This window comes from Leptonotus elevatus, chromosome 20 (genome assembly GCF_054856555.1).
Source record: "Leptonotus elevatus isolate MCC_2025b chromosome 20, RoL_Lele_1.0, whole genome shotgun sequence".
NCBI lineage: Eukaryota > Metazoa > Chordata > Actinopteri > Syngnathiformes > Syngnathidae > Leptonotus > Leptonotus elevatus.
In genome coordinates, this window is record NC_141258.1 from 14,525,891 (window position 1) to 14,549,907 (window position 24,017).

Consider the following 24,017-nt stretch of genomic DNA (forward strand, 5'->3'; position numbering starts at 1 on the left):
TTTGGTGGTTCACAAGGTTTGTCCCTGTTGCTTAATGCAATATGTCAACAAACATGCATATTGTTGGGATTTTATTTATTTGCATAACATGAAAAAACTGTACATTTGTTATTAGTATTCGTATATTAATTTATCCAATGCTTTATTTGGGATTTTACTTCTTCAAGTACAGTAGCTTCTTCAATATTTTCTGGAAGTCAGTTTCCATTTGTGCTTCTATAAATCCAATTTCCAATTAAATCTGAGCCTGGAGTACAGAAATGGTGATTAGTGAATTCCAGGAAATTCAATTAAGCATTGGGGGAAGTAATTCCTAACAAAATAGACTCATAGGAGGAAAATGGGTTGTAAATTGTGTTCCAGTGAAAGAAAATCCACACTGTGCTGGAAAATTTGGTAGAAAAAAAATGTTACATTTCCTCATCTGAGATTATGTTGCTGCTCTTTTTTCTCTCCTCAGTATGGCCATTAAAGGGTACAAAATGCCCCTTGAGGCCAAGGACCTCTGGTCTCTGAGCGAGCGTGATAGCTCCAAGGCAATGGTGCCAAAACTTCTCAAGGAATGGGAAAAGGAGCAAGCCAAAGCCAAGAGGTACTTTCTTAATTCACTAAATATTAAGTGCATGAGTGATTTATTTATTTTTATCTGCAAAGAAGGCAAATAAATGACAAAAAATGTAATTATAACAGTAAAGTTCAGAACTAACAGTCATCGTAAATCATTCAGCTAGCTACAGTATTTGAAACACCTGAATGTTTTTGGTGTCACTATGTTATAAGTGCATTTCTACCCGAATGCACAAAATATTGGCAGTAGTAGATGCAAATAAATTATGCACAATGTTATTTACTAAGCGTGATGAGAAAAATTGCAGGGGCTGATATCTTAATACCACATCTGGAAGGCAGGTATAAATCGACATCATTTCTTTGACGGACTCCATACATAAAGATAAAATATCAAGCATTTAACAGTTTTGGTAGTATTGTGTGTGGTGTGCTACGATTACCTCAATACTTAGCACCACACATATTAACTCATACACGTCCAGCCATTTTCACTGAAGCAACCCACAGAATATTGTGTTCTATTGCTATAAAACATGGAACCTACCAAAAGAAATTCTATTTGTATCTGTTTCCGTTTTGCAGCAATTAGCAATAGAATTTAGCTAAGTTTCAACATTATTCACAAAATTGTTGAAAACAGTGGGGGAAAGAGCTTTTTTGCAAAATGGCCATGGTTGATCTCTTATACTCTGCTGCCACCTGCTGGCCGTTTTTTGTAATAACTGCCATTAGCGACCTCTTCAGATCAGAGAGGCTGCATCAAAGCCTTCTGTATGCTCTAGCATAAAAAAAAAACATAAAAAAAACCCAAATATGTTTCAAAACAAAGTCCACATATAGGCAGTAATCGCACATGATCACATAAATTTGAGTTATATTGGCGCCCAAGTGTTTCCAAAGAGAACCATAGGCTGGAGCAATGTAAAATGGTGATGTTGGCATAAGATTATGATCTCACAAGACATAAAATAGTCAATTTTAAACAAATTAATAAACACTAGATGGTAGATACATGCAATGCTGAAATAGATGTGAAATCAGTATGACACAGAATCTTGCAAGTGATCGAAAAGTGCTTTTGTGAAAGTATTACAAGTATTCTCGCGCAAACACAACACGAAGAGTCTGGTGAACTATGGACTCAATTCGGTTGCTTCCTTTCGTTGCGCTGAAATTTTGCTGTGAGAGAGCAAATTGTAAATTGATACACTAAAGCCCATTTGAGTTGGGTGGGTAGCTGAGTTTCATCACGCTTATAGAGCTCTAAATATTGATTCTAGTAATGCTAGGTTAACATGATGATCCCGACACTTTAGCCACATGTATCTAATATGTAGTGTGTACTATGAGTTTTTGTAAATTTTTTGGTCTTCAGAAAATGTTCTCACATTCTATCACGCTATACGTGACGGGTTATGGCGGGAGGGTCTGCTGAGTCCTGGAGACTCAAATTCAAACTACAAATCGACCTGACCTTGCATCCAACAGTTTCACATTTGGCCACAGTGAAAAAAAGGCCCAATCAAAATATGTGGTTGCACAACTTCTTTTTAAGGAATACAGTGAAGTGCAAATAATTCAATTAAATAAAGTAGTTTGTTGTTGTAATATAGTAATATATACCATGTTAAGAACTCCTCAAGCTGTTTAATGTGTGATGTTTAATTATATCTTGTTTTGAAATCCATGGTTTTAATTTGGAAGGCTGCTCTGTAGTTCCGTTTCCTGTTTCACGTGCTCCGTTCGTCATTCATCACAAAGCAGTGCAGTAGTCAATGACAATATACAAAGATATGTCTGCACTTCAGAGCTAATAAAATTGTTGAGTACAACTGAAGTCTTATTTGTTCTCTTATAAAATGCAAAATAACCATTTCAGCCTTTAGTTCCTGTAGTGTTGTCCACATTAACTTACCAACAGACAATTAAGCGTGCGGCAAACGTAAACGAGGCAATTAAACACGGCAAAGTTACGTGAGCTACAAACATATATAGCACACATTAAACCACAGATATAGGCGAACTGTGTGCAAAGTGAAGTGTGTGATTATTTAATTATAATTTAAATTACTTAAAGTGTCACCGTTTATTCATTTTCAAATGCTGTATTATCATCTGATTTTGGAAATATAACCCTCACTTTTTTACCTGCTGCTATTTATATTGAACAATGTCCCCTTTCCAGTAAACAGAATCCATCCAATGAAGTTGTCTACTCCAAGGCTCCACCATCCACCACCAACCACATAGGAGGTGAAAATGGGACTAGCCCAGAAGAGGTGCAAGTGCTGCTGTCCAGTCAGAAAGCTGCGCCCCGCCAGCCATCGTTTTTACGTTCACTCATCAAAGCCTTTGGACCCTACTTCCTGATTGGTTCATCTTACAAGCTTTTGCAGGATGTCATCACATTTGTTAACCCTCAGCTGCTCAGGTGATTCGAATTACCTTTTAGTACAGAATGTGCTAATCACAGATTTCCATTTTTTTCATACAAAACAAAGTCCAACTCAAAGGGCTTTACATGAGTTAAAATCAATGTTAAGAAAAACCTACATGTGTTTTTGTTGAGTACTGTATACATATTTGCTTTTGTTACAGAATGCTGATCTCCTTCACAAAGCAAAAAGGTGTCCCTGACTGGTGGGGTTACTCTCTGGCCTTCCTCATGTTCTTCACAGCTTTTTTGCAAACTCTCATCCTCCACCAGCACTTTCAGTATTGCTTTGTCACTGGCATGCATGTACGCACAGCTCTTATTGGCGCCATCTACAGGAAGGTACATACGCACACACACCTCCTACTGTACGTCTTGGATTTGTGACGCCATTTTGTAATTGTGCCGATGTGTTTTTTTGTCTTTGTTCCTTGTCTGCTAGTCGTTGGTAATAACCAACGCTGCCAAACGCTCGTCTACGGTGGGAGAGGTGGTTAACCTGATGTCTGTGGATGCTCAGAGGTTCATGGACCTCACCACCTTCCTCAACATGCTGTGGTCTGCTCCTCTTCAGATTATGCTTGCGCTATATTTCCTCTGGCAGGTACATTAAGAATTGGTGTGGTATGTCCAGTAAGCTTTCCCATGTTTTTTTGTTTTTGCCACTTTGAGTCCAAATATGGGTCATTGAAGTCGCTTATGTCTAAAACTGTTTCATATTTATAGCAAAATCAAAATGTAATTTATTTGTATTTATTTGTAATATATTCATCTAGTGTGCATATTGTACAATGTGCTATGCACATCACTTTTTCTTTATTGATTTTTTGTAAAGGTGCAATGTATGTAAACATTTAAAAAATAAAATATAATGCACCCAATTATAGGCAAAAGGCTCATTTCCATTGGTAGCCATATGGAACACGGCTAATAGAAAGCAACAAAAACAGCAATTTAACAGGAAAACAAAATAAAATCAATAATACAGACCCATACTAACAGAATCGTTAGAAACAAAAGAACACACGACTAATATCCCTCCAGGTATTAATGTTGACAAATTTGGTTGCCAATCAACCATTTTTTTTATGGTTAAATGAGCTGTATGAGGTGGACTCTATTATGTTTTGTGGGATTGCATTCCACTTGTTAATTGTCCTGTGAAGGGGAAAAAATTGACTGACTTCACATGAAGTTCATTTTTGAAGAATTTCACAATCTCCTCTAGCAACCCCTCTTGTAACCACTGTTGCAGCTGATCTAAATTGTATAAGATTACAAAGTGGAAGTGGAGCTAATCTGTGCCGTATTTTTTTTATATACAAGACAGTAATCTTTAAAACTAACTATAGGCGTTTCTAATTTCGCAGTCTATATTTATTGAGGGTTGAGCAATGATGGAATAATTTTGTTTAGTTTTTTATCCATAAGTACCGGGTTTAGAGAAGTAGAATTTGCAGTGGCCCAGGTGGGTAGACACTAGAGAGTAATTATTATGAGATACTATAAGAGCAAACATGTACATTTGAGCAGCTTCTGTCGACATATGATTTCTAAGATGCCTAAAATTTGTAAGTGAAGATTTGAGGATCATATATTATTTACTTTGTCAGTGTGATGATTGAACATAGTGCCCAAATATTTATATTCACTTTTGATTTTCTGTCCACAAATGAAAATGTTAGGTTGTTCTATGTGCGATTTATTGATTTTAGTATAAAAAAAAATAGCAGCCGTTTCGGAGTCTGTAAATTGTATAAGAAGAAAGTTACTCATCCAATTTGAAATGTTTATGATGACCTTTGTAATGTGTGCAGCAACCTTTGAATGCTGTCTAGTCTTCATAACAATTACAGTATCATTGCCTACATAATGACCTCACATCCTTGGCAACAGATGATAGATGATTTTTATAAAGTCAAAACAGAATTGGACCAAGGATTGAACCCTGTGGGATACCTGTGACAAGATCTTTAAAAGTAGAATTTGTATTATGTATTTTAGCAATTAGAAACCAATTAGAAGTAGATCGGCAAAACTTTTAAGATCAGTACACAAGCTTAGGGCAGAATTATACATAGGATGAACACATTTGTATATAAAATAAGATAAAATGAGTGAGTCCCCCCTCCCCCCATTTTTTTCTGTTTGAGTTGCAATGGAACAGTTGATAAACAAAGATAATATAATACAGACCTGCCATCTTATATCTTCTCACTTTTCTCAGCAGAGGTTTGCACCAAGTGCAACTCTGTTTAATCAATCAATTATTATTATTATTATTATTATTATTTTTATCTAACCTTTATTTAACCAGGTAAAAATGTTTGAGGACTAATTCACATATACAAACATGACCTGGACAATCTACCAAACAATCCATTCATTACGTATAAGGTTATAAATTGATTGCTTTGATTGATTTTATTTTATCAGGGATGTTCAATCGCACTTTTTTTGTCAGACTGATACCAGTGCGAGTACTCACCGATACCAAGTAACCAATATGACTGTGTTTCTGATACTTACAATTTATGACAGCCTGGTAATTTTTTTCATCTGATTTCATTTAATCTATTTCTGTTAAAAAGCAGAACAGTCTCCTAGCAATAGAGAATTCCAAAGAAAGTCCAAAATAAAATAAAAAGGATTCCTGTGATTATGCCTAAATGGTGTTCATGTGTTATTTATGATAAATAAGTAACTTTGCTTATAGAATCTGGGCCCCTCGGTTCTGGCTGGAGTTGCTGTTATGATCCTGCTAATCCCATTTAATGCAGTTATAGCCATGAAGAGCCGTGCCTACCAGGTACTGACATTACGTTAATTTACACTTTGTTGTAATGTTAATGAACATCCACAATACAAATTAAGATGATCAATTTGAATATAGTCATTTTTTGATAGTATTCTCACATGCTTATCTTACATTCATTTTTGTCTCCCAGGTGGAGCAGATGCAGTACAAAGATAGCCGTATTAAACTCATGAATGAGATCCTTAACGGCATCAAAGTACTGAAGCTGTACGCCTGGGAAAACTCCTTCAAGGAAAAAGTGCTGGCCATTCGGCAGAAGGAGCTCAACGTGCTTAAAAAGGCGGCATACTTGGGAGCATTGTCAACCATGGCTTGGACCAGTGCACCTTTTTTGGTATGTTATTTCTGAAAATGTCTGGGAGCTGAGTGAAACTGTCACATTAGTAATATAATTATTGTATCATTGAGTTATAATTCCTTATTGTAGCTGACAGATTGTTTAACACATTTGCTCCCAAAATCCTATAAATACGTTGGTTTTTAAATATGACCATGGTCCCAAAAACGTATTTATATGTTTAAAAATAATAATAATAAAAAAAATGCTAGAGCATACAGAAGGCTTTGATGCAGCCTCTGAACTGAAGAGAACGCTTGAAGCAATGGTAGTTATTACAAAGAGGGCCAGCAGGTGGCAGCAGAGTATAAGAGATCTACCAGGGCCATGTTGCAAAAAGCTCTTTTCCCCACTGTTTTTAACAGATTTGTAAATAATGATGAAACTTAGCTATATTCTAATGATAATTGCTGCAAAACGGAAACAGATACAAATCTACTTTTTTGAAAAAAGAAACTCTAATCTTTCTTTTGGTAGGTTCCATGTTTTTATAGCAATAGAGCACAATATTCTGTGGGCTTTGCAAAATCAGTCAAAATCCAGTAAAGCAGCCGGGAGCGAAGGGGGTTTCTTCAGTGAAAATGGCTGGGAAGGAATGAGTTAATCAAAATCAGTAAAATCAGCATCCATAAAACTGAACATGTGACATTACTCAGCACATCTACGTATTGTTCTTTGCAAAGTGACCATATAGCTTAAGTTTGATGTCTAAAATGCCACCATAATTTAAAAAGTACTGCCTCATGGCTTGAAGTCAAAGTAGTCAGGCATGAATTATTTCTTATCGGTCTATCTACAACCAGCTATCATCTGTCTGAAATGACCTTTCTGACAAAGATTCATCAAAACAGATCTTGCGTTCTTTTGTATAAACAAATAATGATACCATCTAACATCCAAATTATTTTTGCAGCCTCACAAAGTTTTGAATAAGTTAATATTTACACAAGGAGCAAGGGAGAGAAGTACATAGTATGTCTGCTTCACAGTTGTGAGGTTCTGAGTTCAAGCCTTCTCTCGTCTTTCCTCCCACATTCCAGAAACATGCATGTTAAATTATTTTGAAGATTCTAAAATTTCCGTTTGTGCGAATGTGAGTGGTTGTTTGGCTATCCAGTATGTTGACTGGGGACCAGTTTAGACTATACTGAGTGGAGATAGACTGATAAGTATTTTTGTTTGTTTTTGTTTTTTCAGGACCATTATCAATTATTGGTAGTCAAATACCGATATAGAAAATAGTGCAAAAATGAGGACAACTGGTTGGTTATCCTGTTTAAATTATTGTCTATCAGCAGCTATAGAAGATATTTTGACTTTGAGTGTTTATATCTACTGTAAACTGTTGTTTCTCACTAGCTCATTTGTTGATGTGTCCTCAGGTTGCACTGACAACATTTGCTGTGTATGTGACAGTGGATGAGAACAACATCCTGGACGCCGAGAAAGCCTTTGTGTCACTCTCGCTGTTTAATATTCTGCGATTCCCTCTCAACATGCTTCCCCAAGTCATAAGCAGCCTCGTACAGGTGGGAATTTTGCATCTCTTTTCTCTCTACCTGTGTAAGTAGATAGCACTACTGTTTGTGGTTGTGTGGTTGTTAAAACGAGTAGTTTTGCATGATTCTGCTTATGCAAACAAACAAAAAAACGTACTTCCTTGATCACCAGTTTCGGTTTACAGTCGAGTTTATTGTACATTACAGACAAGCGTCTCACTGAAGCGAATCCAGAGTTTCTTGAGTCATGATGAGCTGGATCCAAATTCAGTGGACAGGAAGAACACAGCGGCAGGCAAGATAAAACAAAGTTCATCACTTTATGCCTGCACATTTCATTGGAAAAGATGACTCATGCCTGAGAAATCATGCATTGTCACTGTAGCTCATCAGTTCATTGTATACGATTGCAGTTTGTCCGTCTTTTTGTCGAGTCACTATTTCCTGCTTGTAACTTTCACCCAGTAGTTTGGGGTGTGAGCAGGATAATGATGTCTGAGTCATTTGCCAATTTGTCACTGCTCACATTATGCCTACATATTTTCTGCCCAATAGATTTTTCAGTCACTGTTGTCAATGGGAAATTCACCTGGGCAAAAGAAGATTCTTCTGTTCTTCATGAGTATGTCTTGCCAACTCACTCACACCATGTCTTCTTTTCATAGATTCATGCCCAAAGTTAGAGGTCTGATTATTAACTTTGTTCTTTTAGCATTAACGTGTTGGTGCCCCAAGGCTCCCTGCTGGCAGTGGTGGGACATGTTGGCTGTGGGAAGTCCTCGCTAATTTCTGCCCTGCTGGGTGAAATGGAGAAACTTGAAGGAGAGGTTTCTATTCGGGTATGCCTACATTCATTATAATGTTTGACATGCAAGTTAGAAGCAGTTAATCTTGTTTTTTCACCATCATTAATGCTAATAACTTATCTGAGACATTTTGCAACAGAAATTAACTACTTGTCATGATAGGCAAATGTGTTATTTTTTATAATTAAAATGTACTTATCACATTGTACTTTGAAAAATGTTTTTAAATGATATCTTTGTTTTTCCCTTTCCCTGTCGTCTATATCCTCTGCTCTAATTTCAGCTATTATAAATCTTCTCTTGCCGCATTCATTTCCTCTTTCCTTTTCCTTTAACTTTTCTTTTTTTTAAATTATATTTTGTGGTCCACTTAATAAAGCTGACATTCAGATATTGAGGATTTCATAGACTGCAAGTAATTATAGATTTATGTTATTTGCGTGTTGGTACTGCATACACCATGGTGACCTAACACACTGACTGTGCATTTAGCTTTAAAAAATAAAATAAAATAAAGTGCCTTGCCGTGTTACATCACAGCTTTAACTCAGCAATTGCCCAATTGTGTTTTAATTGCAACTGGGTGGAGAAAAGTCTTGGGCCAGCTAAAAAACAAAAAACACTTACTATGGCCAGCAGAATGCAGCATTGTATCTCTTCTCTACTATATTAATGCAATGATGACAATAAAAAGCATGGCAGAACGTTTCCATGCACTTCGTTACTGATCAAAGTGTTTGCCATGTTAAGTGTTCTCTAAAAAAAAAATACAGAAAAGATGCCAGAGATTATTTTAAGTTAGAAATAGAAGCGATAGCATAATGTACATGTATATTCACACACAAATGGTGGTGATTGTTTTGAAAATTGTCATCAAAAGCAGCTTTTCATTGTTGTTGGTATTTCATAGGACAAAAGGACTGTTCAGAGGCATCGCTAATGCAAAAATTATTAGCATAAAAGGTGCTTAGTTTCACAAAAAGCTTTTTTTTCCTGCCATTTTTGGTTCAAAATAGGTGATTTTGATGAAACCAACTCATGATGTACTGCTGATTGCTTAAAAAAAATGGAATACGGTAGAATCTTTTTTTTTTGGGTGAAAGAAGGTAGTCTAACCTTTCATTTGGTAGTTTCTGTGTTTCATAGTCATGAAACACAATAGCCTTGAAAAATCAGCTGGCACTCAGAGGTTCTTTTATTTAAAAAATGGATGCTTTCAAGGAGTTAAGAGAAATCTGTGTTAATATATATGGGGTTTTTTTTCTGTCAGGGATCAGTGGCGTACGTTCCTCAGCAGGCCTGGATACAGAATGCCACGCTGCGTGACAACATCCTTTTTGGGAAAGCATACAATGAACAGAAGTACCACTGCGTTCTGGAGGCCTGCGCTTTAACCCCTGACCTCCAGGTTTTGCCAGGAGGAGACATGACGGAAATAGGAGAAAAGGTACTTCCTTTTAGCCTTGTTTTCACTCGTCGCAACTGAGAAAAGTTTTGTAGCTATGCCAAACAAGCTGCCTATATTCTACCTATAACTTTAATGCTGTTTCCTGTTGATACCACAGGGCATTAACCTCTCTGGTGGCCAGAGACAGAGAGTCAGCCTTGCCCGAGCTCTATATAGCGATGCTGATGTCTACTTGCTTGATGACCCGCTGTCTGCTGTTGACGCCCATGTGTCCAAACACATATTTGACAACCTCATAGGTCCAGAAGGAGCGCTAAAGGGCAAGGTGTGTTAAAATCACACGTTTTGCATTCATTTGCTTGTGTGCACTTTCCTCATTTGGTACGGGATTTCGTATGATATCTAGTATTGTTTTTTTCTTATCATTTGACCCAGACACGTATTCTAGTGACACATGGCATCAGCTACCTGCCGCAGGTGGACAATATAGTGGTGATGGTGGATGGAACGATGTCAGAGATGGGCTCATATCAGGAGCTGCTCAAGCAGAATGGAGCATTTGCTGAGTTTCTCAGGAACTATGCTCTGGAGGACGTCGTAGAGGAGGATGAGGTCACAGGTAGAATTAAATGTTTTATCTTATATGGGAAATTTGCAAATCATCAGCTAATGTTGGTTGCGATGATTATATTTCAGCTTGATAGAGTGATTTTGCTTAATGTTTTTACAGAGGAAATAATCGATGATGAGGATTTGTTCCCTGAAGATACCCTTAGCAACCATATAGACATGGTGGACAGTGAGCCAGGAATCAATGAAGCAAAGAGAAAATTCATAAGGTATTACAAACATGTACATCCTTTTTTCTTCAAATAGTGACTTATAGTGATGCCAGACATGTTGTAACGGCATGTGACTGCTCTGAGCCTAAAGCAGGCACAGATGAGAAGGGAGAATAATTTTAAACACAGTCCCAAAATGAAAGACTAATAAACACAAAGCACAACCGATGAGGACAAATAGTAATATACAAAGTACAAAATAAAAAACTAAGAAACATAAAGCGTTACTAACAAGTAGGGAGATATAGTGTCACTATCGAATCTTTCTAGAATTATTATCCTATCAACAGGCTTGGGGAGTAACGGAATACATTTACCGCCGTTACATAATCAGATTACAAAAAAAATGTAACTGTATTCCGTTACAGTTACAGGAAAAAACATGTAATCAGATTACAGTGATGAACACTTAAAACCGGAGGCAGATTATATTCTTGGATAATACAGCCCTAGAGCTCTTATGGAAGTTCACAACTTACTTTCCTGTGTCTTTTGGGCAATCTCTATGTGCTAATATTGTCTTTAATGAATTCCCACAATACTCTAAATCAGTGAGTGTTTTTAAGCACACAAATAACATCAGCCATTCGGCCACTAGGTGGTGCACCAACAGAAAAAATAAAGATTATCTCACAAACTCAATTATTTGACAACTGTTTCTTAACCTTATTGCTGTTTATTTGGTATTGTATAGTAACAAACAACGGTGTGAAGGGATTTTAACATGTAATGCACTCTACAAACACCATCATGTGCGTTACATTAACAAGTTAACAAACGCATTAGATGTTACCTGACCTTGCTTCGGGGGAGGAGTTGCATGTCAAGTCAGTCTTTGCATGGTGCTGTTGAAGTACTCCTACGGGATGCCATGCAGGAAAAACTTTTTTTAACTGGAAATTATTCCAAAGTGGGACTTATACTGGCACTGTGTTAAATTGGTTCAAATCTTACTTGCAAGATAGGGACCACTTTGTCTCATTTGGTAGTCATGTGTCTGGGCAGATCACATGCAGGGTTCCACAAGGCTCTATTATTGGACCACTTCTACTTAATATGACATGCAGCCCCATGCCCAAATAAAAAGTTGTACATGCTTCAGTATACAACTGACATAATTTATTTTAATTGAAGGCAAATCAGCATAATTTCGGCAGATGGTGAGAACCCAAAATCCCGGTCAGTGAGGAGGCATGGCTGCAGTCAGAGGAAGCACCCAGAGCCACAAGAAAAAAAGCAGCCACATGGGATAGAGAAACTCATCCAGGCAGAGACTGCAGAAACAGGCAGGGTTAGTTTGTTTTTAGATTTTGAGCTTATTCTAAAAAAAAAATCACATTCTGTAGCAATCAGTCATCCCATCGTCAATTGTTTTTGCATTTTAACACCGGTGTGTCCTTCAGGTCAAACTAAAGGTCTACCTTGAGTATGCCAAAGCAGTGGGAATGCTGCTATCTGTGCTGATCTGCATTTTATATGGGTGCCAGAGTGCAGCGGCAATCGGAGCAAACATTTGGCTCAGTGAGTGGACCAATGATGCTTTGCAAAACCAGACTGAGGACAATATTAATATGAGGGTGGGTGTGTATGCAGCACTAGGCATTACACAAGGTAAGAAACAGTTTTTATGTGTGTTTTTTTCTCATGTTGTTCCAAGCATAGACCGTATAAAAGTGACTGTAGAAGTCTATTTCCTATTAATTGCACAGAGGAAAATCTTAGTTAAGTTCAGCTGCGTATTTTCTTCTGCGCACAGATTGCTCAATACTGCCATGAAAGTGACTCCACCATCATGCAGCCTTGCTTGTTTACACAGCTCACTGCTGGCGTAATACTGACTGAGTGCACCACTGTTGTGGGATATGTTTTCAGTGAGGTGCTTTCATCTATCCTTTAAGAAAACACATTTACTGTTTATGTTTTGTTACAACATAAAGGTGACAATGACACATCTGAAATAAAATCTTCAATTTCTACCAATTAGGGGTATATTCACCATTTTCAAACTTTTCCATAAAGTGTGATGCCAGAATTTAAGTTGAAGTTAACCATTTTGTAAAATGTGTTCTTTAGGCTTTAAAAATGAATTCCACAAACTATATCTGTTATACATCAATTAATTGACATAAAGTGGTCTACAGTGGAACCTTTAAATGTCAAGCACAATCTGTTCAAGGCTACAGGTCGAACTTTGATTTGTTCAGCTTTTGAAACTTTGTGAAGCAAAATTTTTCTCATAGGAAATAATAACGATTTTATTATTCAACTGATCCGGCCATTTGGAATTATGTCTTCTTCTTTTTTAAACATTTCTCTCTAAATATTCCTGACCTGTTTAATAGAAAGGAACTTAAAGAGACTGTGTAGGATTTAGTGCCATCTCGTGGCAACTAATATGTCATCCATTAAAAAAACACTATTCATTTCAATAAAATGCCCAAAAAAATCACATCAATGTACATTATTTGATATAATTGTAGGTCTAGTAATGGTTAATTATATTACCAAGGTCGTGCCGCGCCTTACAGGAGCCTGACATGTTTCGCTGCCATCTTTCTGTTACGGATACCCAAAAGAGAAGAACGTCGCGAATGTAGTTAGCCTCTGGTAGCGCTTGCAACTAGTGTCGGACCCAATGGGTCGACCGCCGCTTACCATCCACATCTGAGACCTGCCAGTGTTCATCACTAGTTCTGTGATTCAGGCTCCTGTCTACCTCTGCTTTGCTCTCTCTAGCTTTTGCTAGCTTCTCCTTCTAGCCACTGTTGTCAGCCGATCCAGCTAGTTCTTGCTAGCCACTCTTGCTCGCCATGCAGTAGGCTTGCAAAGTGTGGTTTATCTGAGGCACCGTAGTGCACCTGCTTCCAAATCGTTGCAATCTTTTAGTTCACCACGAGGTGACACTAAATCCTACATACACACTGTATATTTAATCGCGTTAAATATAATGACATTCTAAACGTATCCATTGTCGCTAGTTAGAAAGGTTTATGCATATGGAGATGTCATTTTATGTGATGATCGTTTCAAACGTTCAATTGGTCCCAAAACACAAGCAGGAGGAGTAATTAATTTGTAATGTTTGTTTTATTGGTGCACCAATCTCCATTTGTAGAGGTATGAACTTTTTTAAATGACACGACACAATGATTTATTGCAAATTATTTTGCACACTGAAGCTAAGACTCCGAACCCCAATGGTTCGAGGGATTGCAGTTTGACAACCACCGTTTTAAGTAACATGAGAGCATTGCTAACAAGTAATTGTAAAAAGAAGAAAATGTACTCATCATGCACAGCCAGCTTGTAGATATTTACTTCCGATGCCTGGGAAGTAAATCTCTTAGCATAAACATGCTCACTCTGCCTATACTGTATTATTACATTTTTGGTTGTCATCAGTTTCAGATATCATCCCAAATATATCAACACAAAAGTGTCCAAAAAAGCAAAATAAACAAAATGACTTAATAGATTGCACTGTACATTGCATTTGTAGCCTTTAGAAAGGCCTTCATTTGAATGAAGGCTATTGGAGGATATGCATCTTCTAATCTAAAATCTTATTAATAAGGATTTATTATTGCTTTTGTTGATTGATCACTATTTGATGTGTTTGTGTATAGGGTGTTAAAAGGCTGTGAATGTTATGCATAATGTCGTCGAAAGCATTTTTTCAATGAATGTTCCCTTTTCAACCTTGCACCGCAGGCATGTGTCTACCATTTGCCAATTGACAACAAAACCCTTCTTTTCTGAAATCAATCTCAGGTGTCCTGGTCATGATCTCTTCCTTTACGTTAGCCATGGGAAACATTGGGGCGGCAAGGAAGCTGCACCATAACCTGCTCGCCAACAAACTTCACACACTCCAGTCTTTTTTTGACACCAATCCCATAGGACGCATCATCAACCGTTTCTCCAAAGACATCTACGTTATAGATGAGACTCTGCCTTCAACCGTGCTCATGTTCCTGGGCACCTTTTTTGTTTCTCTCTCCACCATGATTGTTATCATTTCCAGCACGCCCATCTTTGCGGTTGTCATAGCACCCCTGGCTTTCGCGTACATCTTTGTGCAGGTATTAAGTGAAATGGAAAACAATGCATGCTGTGTGCATGTTTGCAGTTGTTGTAACACTCCAGTGTTTGGTCCTTGTTTTCATCTTTTTTTTTTCGACAGCTCTGTCCATGCTGAGCATTGCTGCTATGATTTATCTAACCACTTCTTTCTCTGTCACGCCCACATTCCTCTTCAACACGTTTAAACACACAAACACAAAAAGAGATAATCCGTGGAACTATGGCTCCCTCTAGTGATGAGGTTGTACTGATGTAACTCAAGTGGCAGTGGCCACTTGTTGAGAGAAAGTAAAGCATCTTGTTTTTACAAAATAATATCTTAATTTCAGTATCAGTAGTTATATGCCAGCCTCAGGCTGTGAACTGGACTACCTGAATTCACAGGATTACTTTATAAAATGCAAATCTAAATCCATTTAACACATTTGTTGTGTTGTCACATTTGCCCCCTTCCCCTCCCCTGCTTACTTCCCTTCTCGCAGGTGCGCTGTTGTTGGTTAACTGCCTGTTGTCGCAGACCTACAGTATGATACGGGCAGCCAAGCTCATGCACCGCAACCTGCTCCAGGGGGTCTTGCGAGCGCCGCAGGCCTTCTTTGAGAGCAACCCTATTGGGCGGTTAATTAACCGCTTCGCCAAAGACATGGATGCCATAGACTCCCAGATCCCACATCAAATTGACATATGGATGCGCACTTTCTGGTACACACTGAATGTGCTGCTCATATGCTCTGCCCTCACCCCCATATTCCTCATAGTCGTAGCCCCATTAATGGTGTTCTATTGGTGGCTTCAGGTAAATAGTAAACAAGTCTGTTACACGCATGTCTGACATTGATGAGAACATGTGCTGTAGTACTTTGGGTGGTAGTGGCTTTTAGTGTGTTATTAGCCAGAGGTTAGGTTGAGAGTCAAATAGTTAATATTGCTGTCATTTCAGTAACCATGATAATGCAATCTGAAAACTCTGGTGGCAGAAATAATGGAAGTTATTGAACACGTTGATCATTTTTTATCCTTCTTTTGGACAAAGGTGGCAAATCCGGGTCCAGAAAGTAACAACCCTGCCAACTAGCTCCCTAGCAGGTAAACGAGCACCGGGGAAGCTAGTGAGAGAGCTTGCTAGCTAGCATCTGGGACTAAAGCCAAACTGTGTCAGAGTTTTTACTTTCTGGACCTGGATTTGCCACCTCTGATCTTGGATAGCAGTACCTCATGATGTGTTTGTTTACTTAAAACAAGCCTGAAGAGGTTTGTGCACCTTTGTGGTATTAACACAAATTATCCCTGTTGGTCAATGATTTGGTTTTATGTACAGCAGAGGGCCAGAGGCTTTGGAGCTTCCATCCAAATGACATGACAAATGAGAGGTTATATTTTCTATGTGGTTGTTGCTATACTATGTTGTTCATGTAGGGTTTCACCTCCAAAATAATATTGCAAGTGTTTAAAACGTTTCAAGAGAATTATTGAACCCCAGATGGCCTCTCTCATCCTATGGACTATAATAGTCAATAATTTCGTACATCTTAATAGACAAAAGTATTTCGTTTATATTTGTATCAATGCCCAAATGTTTATAGAACATTTCTGGATTGACTGCTAGGAAGTTGTAATCGGTAAAAAAAAAAAACCCTATTAAGCCATTCACTCCCAGCCATTTTCACTGAAGCAACCCCCTTCGCTCCCAACTGTTTTACTGGATTTTGACTGATTTTGCAAGGCCCACGGAATATTATTTTATATTGCTATAAAAACATGGAAACTACCAAATTAAATATTAGAATCTCTTCTTTCATAAGAAAAACAGTATATTTGTATCTGTTTCAGTTTTGCAGAAATTAGCATTAGAATATAGCTAAGTTTGATTCCTGGTGAAAACACTGACAAAAATAACTCGTTGCAAAAGGGCCTTGGCTGATCTCTTATACTCTGCTGCCACTCTTTTGTCATAACTACCATTGCTTTAAGGCACCTATTCATGTTAGAAGCTGCATCAAAGCTTTCTGTATGCTCTTGCATAAAAAATCAACAACAACAAAAATAAAAAAATATATAAATAAGTTTTTGGGAGTGAAGGTCAAAGTATTAAAAAAACGTGTTAACACGTTTTTGGGTTTGAATGAGTTAGTTTCATTTGTGATGCTTGAGCTAGTCTGGGAATTTATTTCAGTGTTTCTTGGGTGTATATATCAGACCATTTAACCAAACCTTTTTACAAAAATTGTTGCTATATCTTTAAAGAGGATGTTCCTTCGTTACCTATTCCATATGCTGTTAGTTGGTATTAGCTGATTTAATTGTGTCATTTGTATCAAGTATCCATCAAGCAGGCATTTAAGTCATCACATTATGTCGTGCAGCCTGAAAAGATTATTCCTGCCACTGGAACAGCTTTAGCATTAGCTATACCTGATAGTAGCTATGGTGTCGGACCCAGGTGAATTTTGTTGTTGCTGGTAGTTGCAATTACACATGCATACTGTTGCTGATTTCTGATCAATTATTTTATTTCACTTAAACTAGTAAATCAGTGAAAATTCAGAGCATAGATTTCACATGTGATTGAAAACTTCTCTTGTTTACATAACACATAATTTCAGTCTCATTGTTGCATCATTTCTAAGAGTTCAAGTTTCAATGACAAATTCAGACACAAGTTACAACAAAAGTGACCATGACCTATGACGATCACTAATCATTTTGAATTAAGCGAGGGCACAACTAAATTGATAAATGTATATGCATTTTGAACAAAAGACTGTGGGTAATTTTAATGTGTGCTTTCCTTTAATTCACTACTAACAAGCTTTTCTGAGACTGTCATGATATTTTCCCTGCATGGCATTTCTCTTGTGAATATTGCTGACTTGCGTGTCCCCTGTATGAGTGCTTTGTGGAAGTTAATCAAAGTCAAACTACTCACTAATTCAAAAATTACAACAGTACTAACATAAGGGCCCCAACAGCGACTGCTGTGAGGACCCTATTGTAATTGTTAGAAAGAGGTTAATGTAAAAAAAACACACACATAAAAACACTTATTGCAAGTGTTTTGATAGCACAGGCTTAATATTGTGTATGATTGTGGAAGTATGAATGTATGATTGTTATGTGCTATGTATTGTTTGCAATATGTTAACCTGCGCAGGTAATTGGCTGTAACTTCATGTTTGATTTTCTCCCCTCGCTGCCTGTAGAGGTTTTATGTTGCCACATCTCGGCAGCTGAAGCGTCTGGAGTCTGTCAGCCGCTCGCCCATTTACTCCCATTTCTCTGAGACCGTCACTGGCTCGAGTGTTATCCGAGCCTTTGGCAGACACTCTGCATTTGTTTCCATGGGTGATATGAAAGTGGATGAGAACCAAAAGAGTTACTACCCCGGTATAGTGTCCAACAGGTATGTATCTTGTTTACACAACAGCAACTATTTTTATCAGTGCTGGTTTCCTTGGCTTGGTCTTCCTGTTTAGTTTGAGGTTTTGTGGTAGATTTTCATTTATATAATTTATGTACTTTGTGATATTAAAACAATTACATTTTGTTGATTAAACAGAGATATTTAGTAAACATCAAACTAATTAGAGATTAAAAAAATATATATATATATAATTAAATTTTATAAAACGTAGAATGTAGGGGTCAGTCGATTATTTTTTTTAAATCATAATTAATCGCATGGCTTCAATAGTTGACTCACAATTAATCGCAAATTTTAAATCGGTTCTAAATGTACTATAAAATGTACAATGAAATATATTGTTAACATAAATGTGTAAAAAAAAAAAGAAAGTTAAACTAATAGAAATATGGCTGCATCTTATAATCATTGATACAGTAATTTCATAGTAACTCATAAAATTGAGTAGAAATTAATAAAAAAGATGAACTGTGGAAAAAAATATTGATTTGTGTTGAAGTAATTTTTTCTGCCACGAGATAGCATAATTGCATTTGTAAGACATCAGTCACAGCTCAGTACATTTTTATTTTCATATTAAGAGCTATCTAACATTCAAGATGAAATAACTTGTGAAATTCTGTACATTTTTGAAGTAATGTAATGTAATAAAATAACTTGTACAGACTACCACCCATAGTAGAATGCATTATTTAAAACAGGGTTGTCAATCTTGTTTAGGAGCCACAAATTTGTTGTCCAAGTCGGCTGAACTACTAAAATCATAGCATATTTAATGTCCAGTAAATAATAATAATAATTATAAAACTTATAATAATAAGTTGGTGTCTTGCCCTTTGTTTGAATGCAAAGAAGTACAAGTACATTAGGAAAAACTTTAGCTATCCTTTTACTAAAAATGTTTAAGAATAAGCTGTGACTTAAGGAAAGCATGCAGTTAAATTCAGTTAGGGTCCCGATCACCCATAACCTTAGTTAGGACAAGCACCATCGAACATGGATGCATTGATGTTTCCAGGCACAGCCGTCTACAAAACATACGAATATGAACACTTGATCAACTAAACTAAACTCACTAATGTATTTTTTGAACAGCCCTAATGAAAACTATATGTAGGCTACATAATGAAAAGATTTTGCCATTGCCCTGTTTCACTTGTAATGTACTTTGTTGTTGTTGAATATTCCTTGGCCAAATTCATGAACAAACTCATGCTGTGAACTACTGTATGGTTTTACTGAAAACCGAGAACTGTGAGTGAGGTGATGAAAATCGATTTTCTTTTCTTTCTCATGCAGGTGGCTGGGAGTGCGAATAGAGTTCATCGGGAACTGCATCGTGTTGTTTGCTGCTCTGTTTGCGGTCACTGGAAAGAATGATCTTAACCCTGGCCTTGTGGGTCTGTCAGTATCTTATGCTTTACAGGTACGCGATATGTAAGGCCTCACAAATGTATTCCTGAATTTGTGTTTTTTACCAAATACTGTATAAGAATGTTTCCATATTTTTCTAGAGTAACAGCATGTGACTTGGTATAACAAGACTTATTCACATGGAACATCACTCACTTAGTCACTTTCATCGCCATTTGTTATTTTCATTTTGTTGAATTCATATGTCACCTGTGTTGCAGGTGACCATGTCTCTGAACTGGATGGTGCGCATGACTTCTGATCTCGAGAACAACATTGTAGCTGTGGAACGAGTGAAGGAATACTCTGAGACCAAGACAGAGGTACAGTATGGAGTAGTTTTCCTACAACAAACAAACTCAGCATATGACTATTCTAGGGGTGTCAAAATTGGTGCGTTAATTTAAAGTTCCTTTTATGCCACTTATTTTTGAAACGCGTGATTAATGACCGTCCTTTACTTGGAAAGCCTGTACTGTGGAATTCCAGTCGCAACGCAGCACACGCGGCCAAAATTTAGCAGTAATAAATATAATAACAATGCATATATTTGTGGGGACTGGGGTCAAGTTGCATTTTACAATTTTAAAAATGTGCAGAATTTCACAAATTAAAGTTTAGATCACTCTTAATATGAAAATAAAAATACACTGAGCTGTCACCAACGTCTTACAAATGCAATTATGCCATCAGAAAAATGACCTCAACACAAATCAATATCACACTTGTGTTTTACAGTACAGTGCATCTTTTAATTTTAACTCAATTTTATATTAGTTTTATTTTTTTATTAACTCATATTTCTGTTAGTTTAACACTTGTTTCTACTTTTATGTTAACAAGAGTATGAAACTTAGAAAATTATATTTTGTTGTACATTTTATTGTTAAATATATAAAAAAGTGTTTTATAAATAAAATATACTATTATTACATTTATCATAGATATAAAATTTGCAATTAATCGTGAATTAACTATTGAAGTCATGTGATGTATAACGATTACATTTTTTTTATCACCTGACACCCTAGAATATTCAGAAGCTCACAAGAAGCCTCACCAATGAAAAATCGCTTCTCAGGTGGTACAAATTCAGTCCTTAGTGTAATGACTTTGTTTTTAATGTAGAAATATTTAGTTTGACAGATCAAACTCTCAAGCATTCCATTTATTGGAAAATGAAACGCTAAAGCATCTTTTTTTCTGTCTGAAAAAGTGCTTTGTGCTCCAATAACTCTATGCTGGTGAAAAGTAGGAATTTACAACACATTCCTAAATTCTTGTCCCGCTGCCAACTTGCACAACAACAGCAAAAAATAAAGTCAAGCTCTAAAAGTTAGCTTAACTGTAGTATACTAAATTCCACAGTAAACATGACAAGTAGAAGAGTTGGCAAGTTAGACGTAGATACCATGTTAGCTAAAAGTTAGCCTAGCTCTAAAAGTTAGCTTAACTGTAGTATACTCATTTCCACAGTAAACATGACAAGTTGAAGAGTTGGCAGGTTAGACGTAGATACCATGTTAGCTAACAGTTAGCCTAGCTCTAACAATTAGCTTAACTGTTTTATTCTTCTTTCTTACTACTACACTTGTGACATGCTGTTTCTCAAAGGTAAACTTGAGTACAACATAAACAAACTACAAGAGCAAAAAGCACGTTGATTTGTTTTTCTCCTCATGTGTAGGTAAAAAAAATAAAATGAATCTGTATATGTACCTTGTTTTAGCCAGTGTGCAATAAGCTTGTGAGAGGCAGAGGAGAAAGAACGTGACACTTTGAGTGACAGAAAGATTTAAAAATGGAGATTCTTCATTTGTTCTTTTTATATTTCTATGCAAAAGGCACCCTGGGAAATCAAAGACAAGAAGCCCCATCCTGATTGGCCCATGCAAGGGAATGTGGACTTCCACAACTACAGTGTCCGGTACCGAGAGGGACTGGATCTTGTTCTCAAAAACTTGACACTGAGTGTCAAAGGAGGAGAGAAGGTACGAGAATAAAGTGATAGAGGAGAAACATGCATGGCCTTACTGACTGCAACATTTTCCACAGGTTGGTATTGTAGGTCGAACAGGAGCTGGCAAGTCATCCATGACGCTCTGCCTCTTCCGCTTGCTGGAAGCCGCTGAAGGCGAGATCTACATCGACGATGTTAAGATATCGGAGATAGGACTGCATGACCTGAGGTCCAAACTTACAATCATTCCACAGGTACATATCATATACGTCACAAAAGCATTTCATACCTGAGGTTCAGCACCCTGTGCAGCTGCACATATTGCACATACCAGAAACCAAAGTTTTCCCAACCAATATTTTTCCCTCATTCTACCTTCTAGAACCCGATGTAAGCATGTGTGTGTATGTTTTTGTCCCAGGAACCAGTCCTATTCTCCGGATCACTGAGGATGAACCTCGACCCCTTCGAAAAGTACACCGATGACGAGGTGTGGAAAGCGCTGCAACATTCCCATTTGCACAAGTTTGTGAGCAACCAGCCAGCTAAACTGGAGATGGAGTGCTCAGAGGGAGGAGAGAACCTCAGGTGTGGAGCAGGCAATGATTCTCCATGATGAGTTGACAGCTTTAGAATTGATTGTGTGATGCCCCGTCGTGTTTTCTCAGTGTGGGTCAGAGGCAGCTGGTGTGTTTGTCTCGAGCTCTTTTGAGGAAGACGCGAATCCTCATACTGGATGAAGCTACTGCTGCTATCGACTTGGAGACGGATGATCTCATCCAGTCTACTATCAGGACTCAGTTTGAAGACTGCACCGTTTTTACGATCGCACACAGGCTCAACACTGTTATGGATTACACAAGGTGAGAAACATTTTTGTCTTGCTCCATTAAAGCAAAGAGTGCGGAAACAGAGACATAAGCATCTTCAATGCTGTGTATTATTTCATTGGTGGTGGGGGAATCCCTTAAGTTTGTGAGCAAACTTAAGTTTAATTCAGCAGGGGATCAAACCATTATCTCCCCACCCAAGACACATTTCTTTGATACATGTTCCTACTTTGTGTCCTTGCAGAGTGCTGGTGTTGGACAAGGGACAGATTGCAGAGTTTGATACTCCTTCCAATCTCATATCACAGCGTGGAATCTTCTACGGAATGGTAAAAGATGCAGGACTGGCGTAGTGGAGCAGCAGCTCTTCATCAACAAGGTTTAGTGTCTTCACTGCACTTACCTATCGTCTTGAGCGCCATTGCAGACTCGTGCCAAATAGGAGTTGCAAATAACTACATGAGGTCATTTAGTCATCTCACACTGAGGGGACAGCAATGCGTGTCACGGAAATGGCGCAGGAAAGAAGAAAAACAAGCTTTATTTGCTCCTCCAAAACGGATCGGAAGTGCCTTCAGCCTGTGAGGTGAAGAAAACAAGTGAATGTATCGTTTTCAAGTCATCTATCTACTGCAAAACACAACACCAGTAGACAACAAGCATAGGCATTTTTACATTTATTTGTATTTTTATTAATGTTCAAAGATTCTGTGCCACTGTACTGTCTGCAAAAAAAAACTTTGTGATGAACCCACTTATTTTTGTATTGTATCATTATTTAAGCTGTTTTTTGGTTACTGATTTTTTTATGCAACCAGGGAAGTTTGTTCAGTTGATGTGATTCTTCTGTGAACCAAATCTATCTATAAAACTTGAATTCTGTACCAGCAAAATATGAAATATTCTAATGCTTGTAATAAAATAAAAAAAGGAAAATAAAGTCATAAATTGATGCATTTATATTTTGTTTTTCTCCCAGTTTTTTTTTTGGTGTTTTTAATTTAATTTAATTGTTTACAAATTTTGGCGGTTGTAGCATAAATTCAAGTGGTGGAGCACACCTTGGACTGATTGCCAGCCAATCAGTCCCTAACCCAACCCTAACCCTTTAGAAAAAAAACAGGTGAATAGGTGGTTACATATTTACTTTTATGAGATCTAATACCAGCATGTCAGAGTAGAAGTCATTACAAATGCAAACACAAAAAAAAAGAAAAAGAAAAATAAGTTACAACAGTCCAGGCAGTGTGTGGGTTCACTTCACATTTGGGGACAGTGTGAATAGTTGTTTGCAGTGACAAGTCCAGGATGTAGGATGTATATATTTTACAAATAAATGTGCAGCTACTATTTTGAGGACCAAAAATATATGACTATAGATATTTGATAATCTGATGAATTATAAAGATTGCTGATAAATGGCTACCCTATCTTGAACGTCCAACTGGAGTTTGACACACGACCAGGAAAATAATGATGTAGTAATGGTAACTAGCCACTAGTGGGCACGATAGTATTTACTTCCATACGATAGTGGCATTTAATTGACGCTCCTATTGATGGTGTCACCGTCTGATTAGTGGTTACATGTGCAGA

At 37.3% G+C, this 24,017-nt stretch overlaps 1 protein-coding gene across 3 annotated transcripts in view; it reads left to right on the forward strand.

Moving 5' to 3' along the window:
- abcc3 (ATP-binding cassette, sub-family C (CFTR/MRP), member 3) overlaps window positions 1-23,381 on the forward strand; it is a 49,672-nt gene extending 26,291 nt beyond the window's left edge. The window contains exons 6-31 of one of the 3 annotated variants that reach the window (XM_086063895.1): window positions 1-16; window positions 461-592; window positions 2,756-3,001; window positions 3,169-3,346; window positions 3,447-3,608; window positions 5,721-5,813; window positions 5,953-6,156; window positions 7,542-7,688; window positions 7,866-7,953; window positions 8,214-8,280; window positions 8,371-8,497; window positions 9,735-9,911; window positions 10,030-10,197; window positions 10,308-10,491; window positions 10,603-10,711; window positions 11,849-12,005; window positions 12,118-12,325; window positions 15,280-15,593; window positions 17,998-18,197; window positions 19,518-19,644; window positions 19,853-19,954; window positions 21,476-21,622; window positions 21,687-21,845; window positions 22,013-22,179; window positions 22,260-22,454; window positions 22,666-23,381. The exon at window positions 1-16 is cut by the window's left edge and continues 46 nt beyond it. In XM_086063895.1, coding sequence (XP_085920021.1) covers window positions 1-16; window positions 461-592; window positions 2,756-3,001; window positions 3,169-3,346; window positions 3,447-3,608; window positions 5,721-5,813; window positions 5,953-6,156; window positions 7,542-7,688; window positions 7,866-7,953; window positions 8,214-8,280; window positions 8,371-8,497; window positions 9,735-9,911; window positions 10,030-10,197; window positions 10,308-10,491; window positions 10,603-10,711; window positions 11,849-12,005; window positions 12,118-12,325; window positions 15,280-15,593; window positions 17,998-18,197; window positions 19,518-19,644; window positions 19,853-19,954; window positions 21,476-21,622; window positions 21,687-21,845; window positions 22,013-22,179; window positions 22,260-22,454; window positions 22,666-22,774 — 3,983 coding nt within the window. In that variant the 3' untranslated portion in view covers window positions 22,775-23,381. Of the gene's footprint in view, window positions 17-460; window positions 593-2,755; window positions 3,002-3,168; window positions 3,347-3,446; window positions 3,609-5,720; window positions 5,814-5,952; window positions 6,157-7,541; window positions 7,689-7,865; window positions 7,954-8,213; window positions 8,281-8,370; window positions 8,498-9,734; window positions 9,912-10,029; window positions 10,198-10,307; window positions 10,712-11,848; window positions 12,006-12,117; window positions 12,326-14,485; window positions 14,797-15,279; window positions 15,594-17,997; window positions 18,198-19,517; window positions 19,645-19,852; window positions 19,955-21,475; window positions 21,623-21,686; window positions 21,846-22,012; window positions 22,180-22,259; window positions 22,455-22,665 lie in introns of all 3 variants that reach the window. The other 2 variants (XM_086063896.1, XM_086063894.1) reach the window with 2 other exon arrangements.
- The last annotated feature ends 636 nt before the right edge of the window (window positions 23,382-24,017 follow it).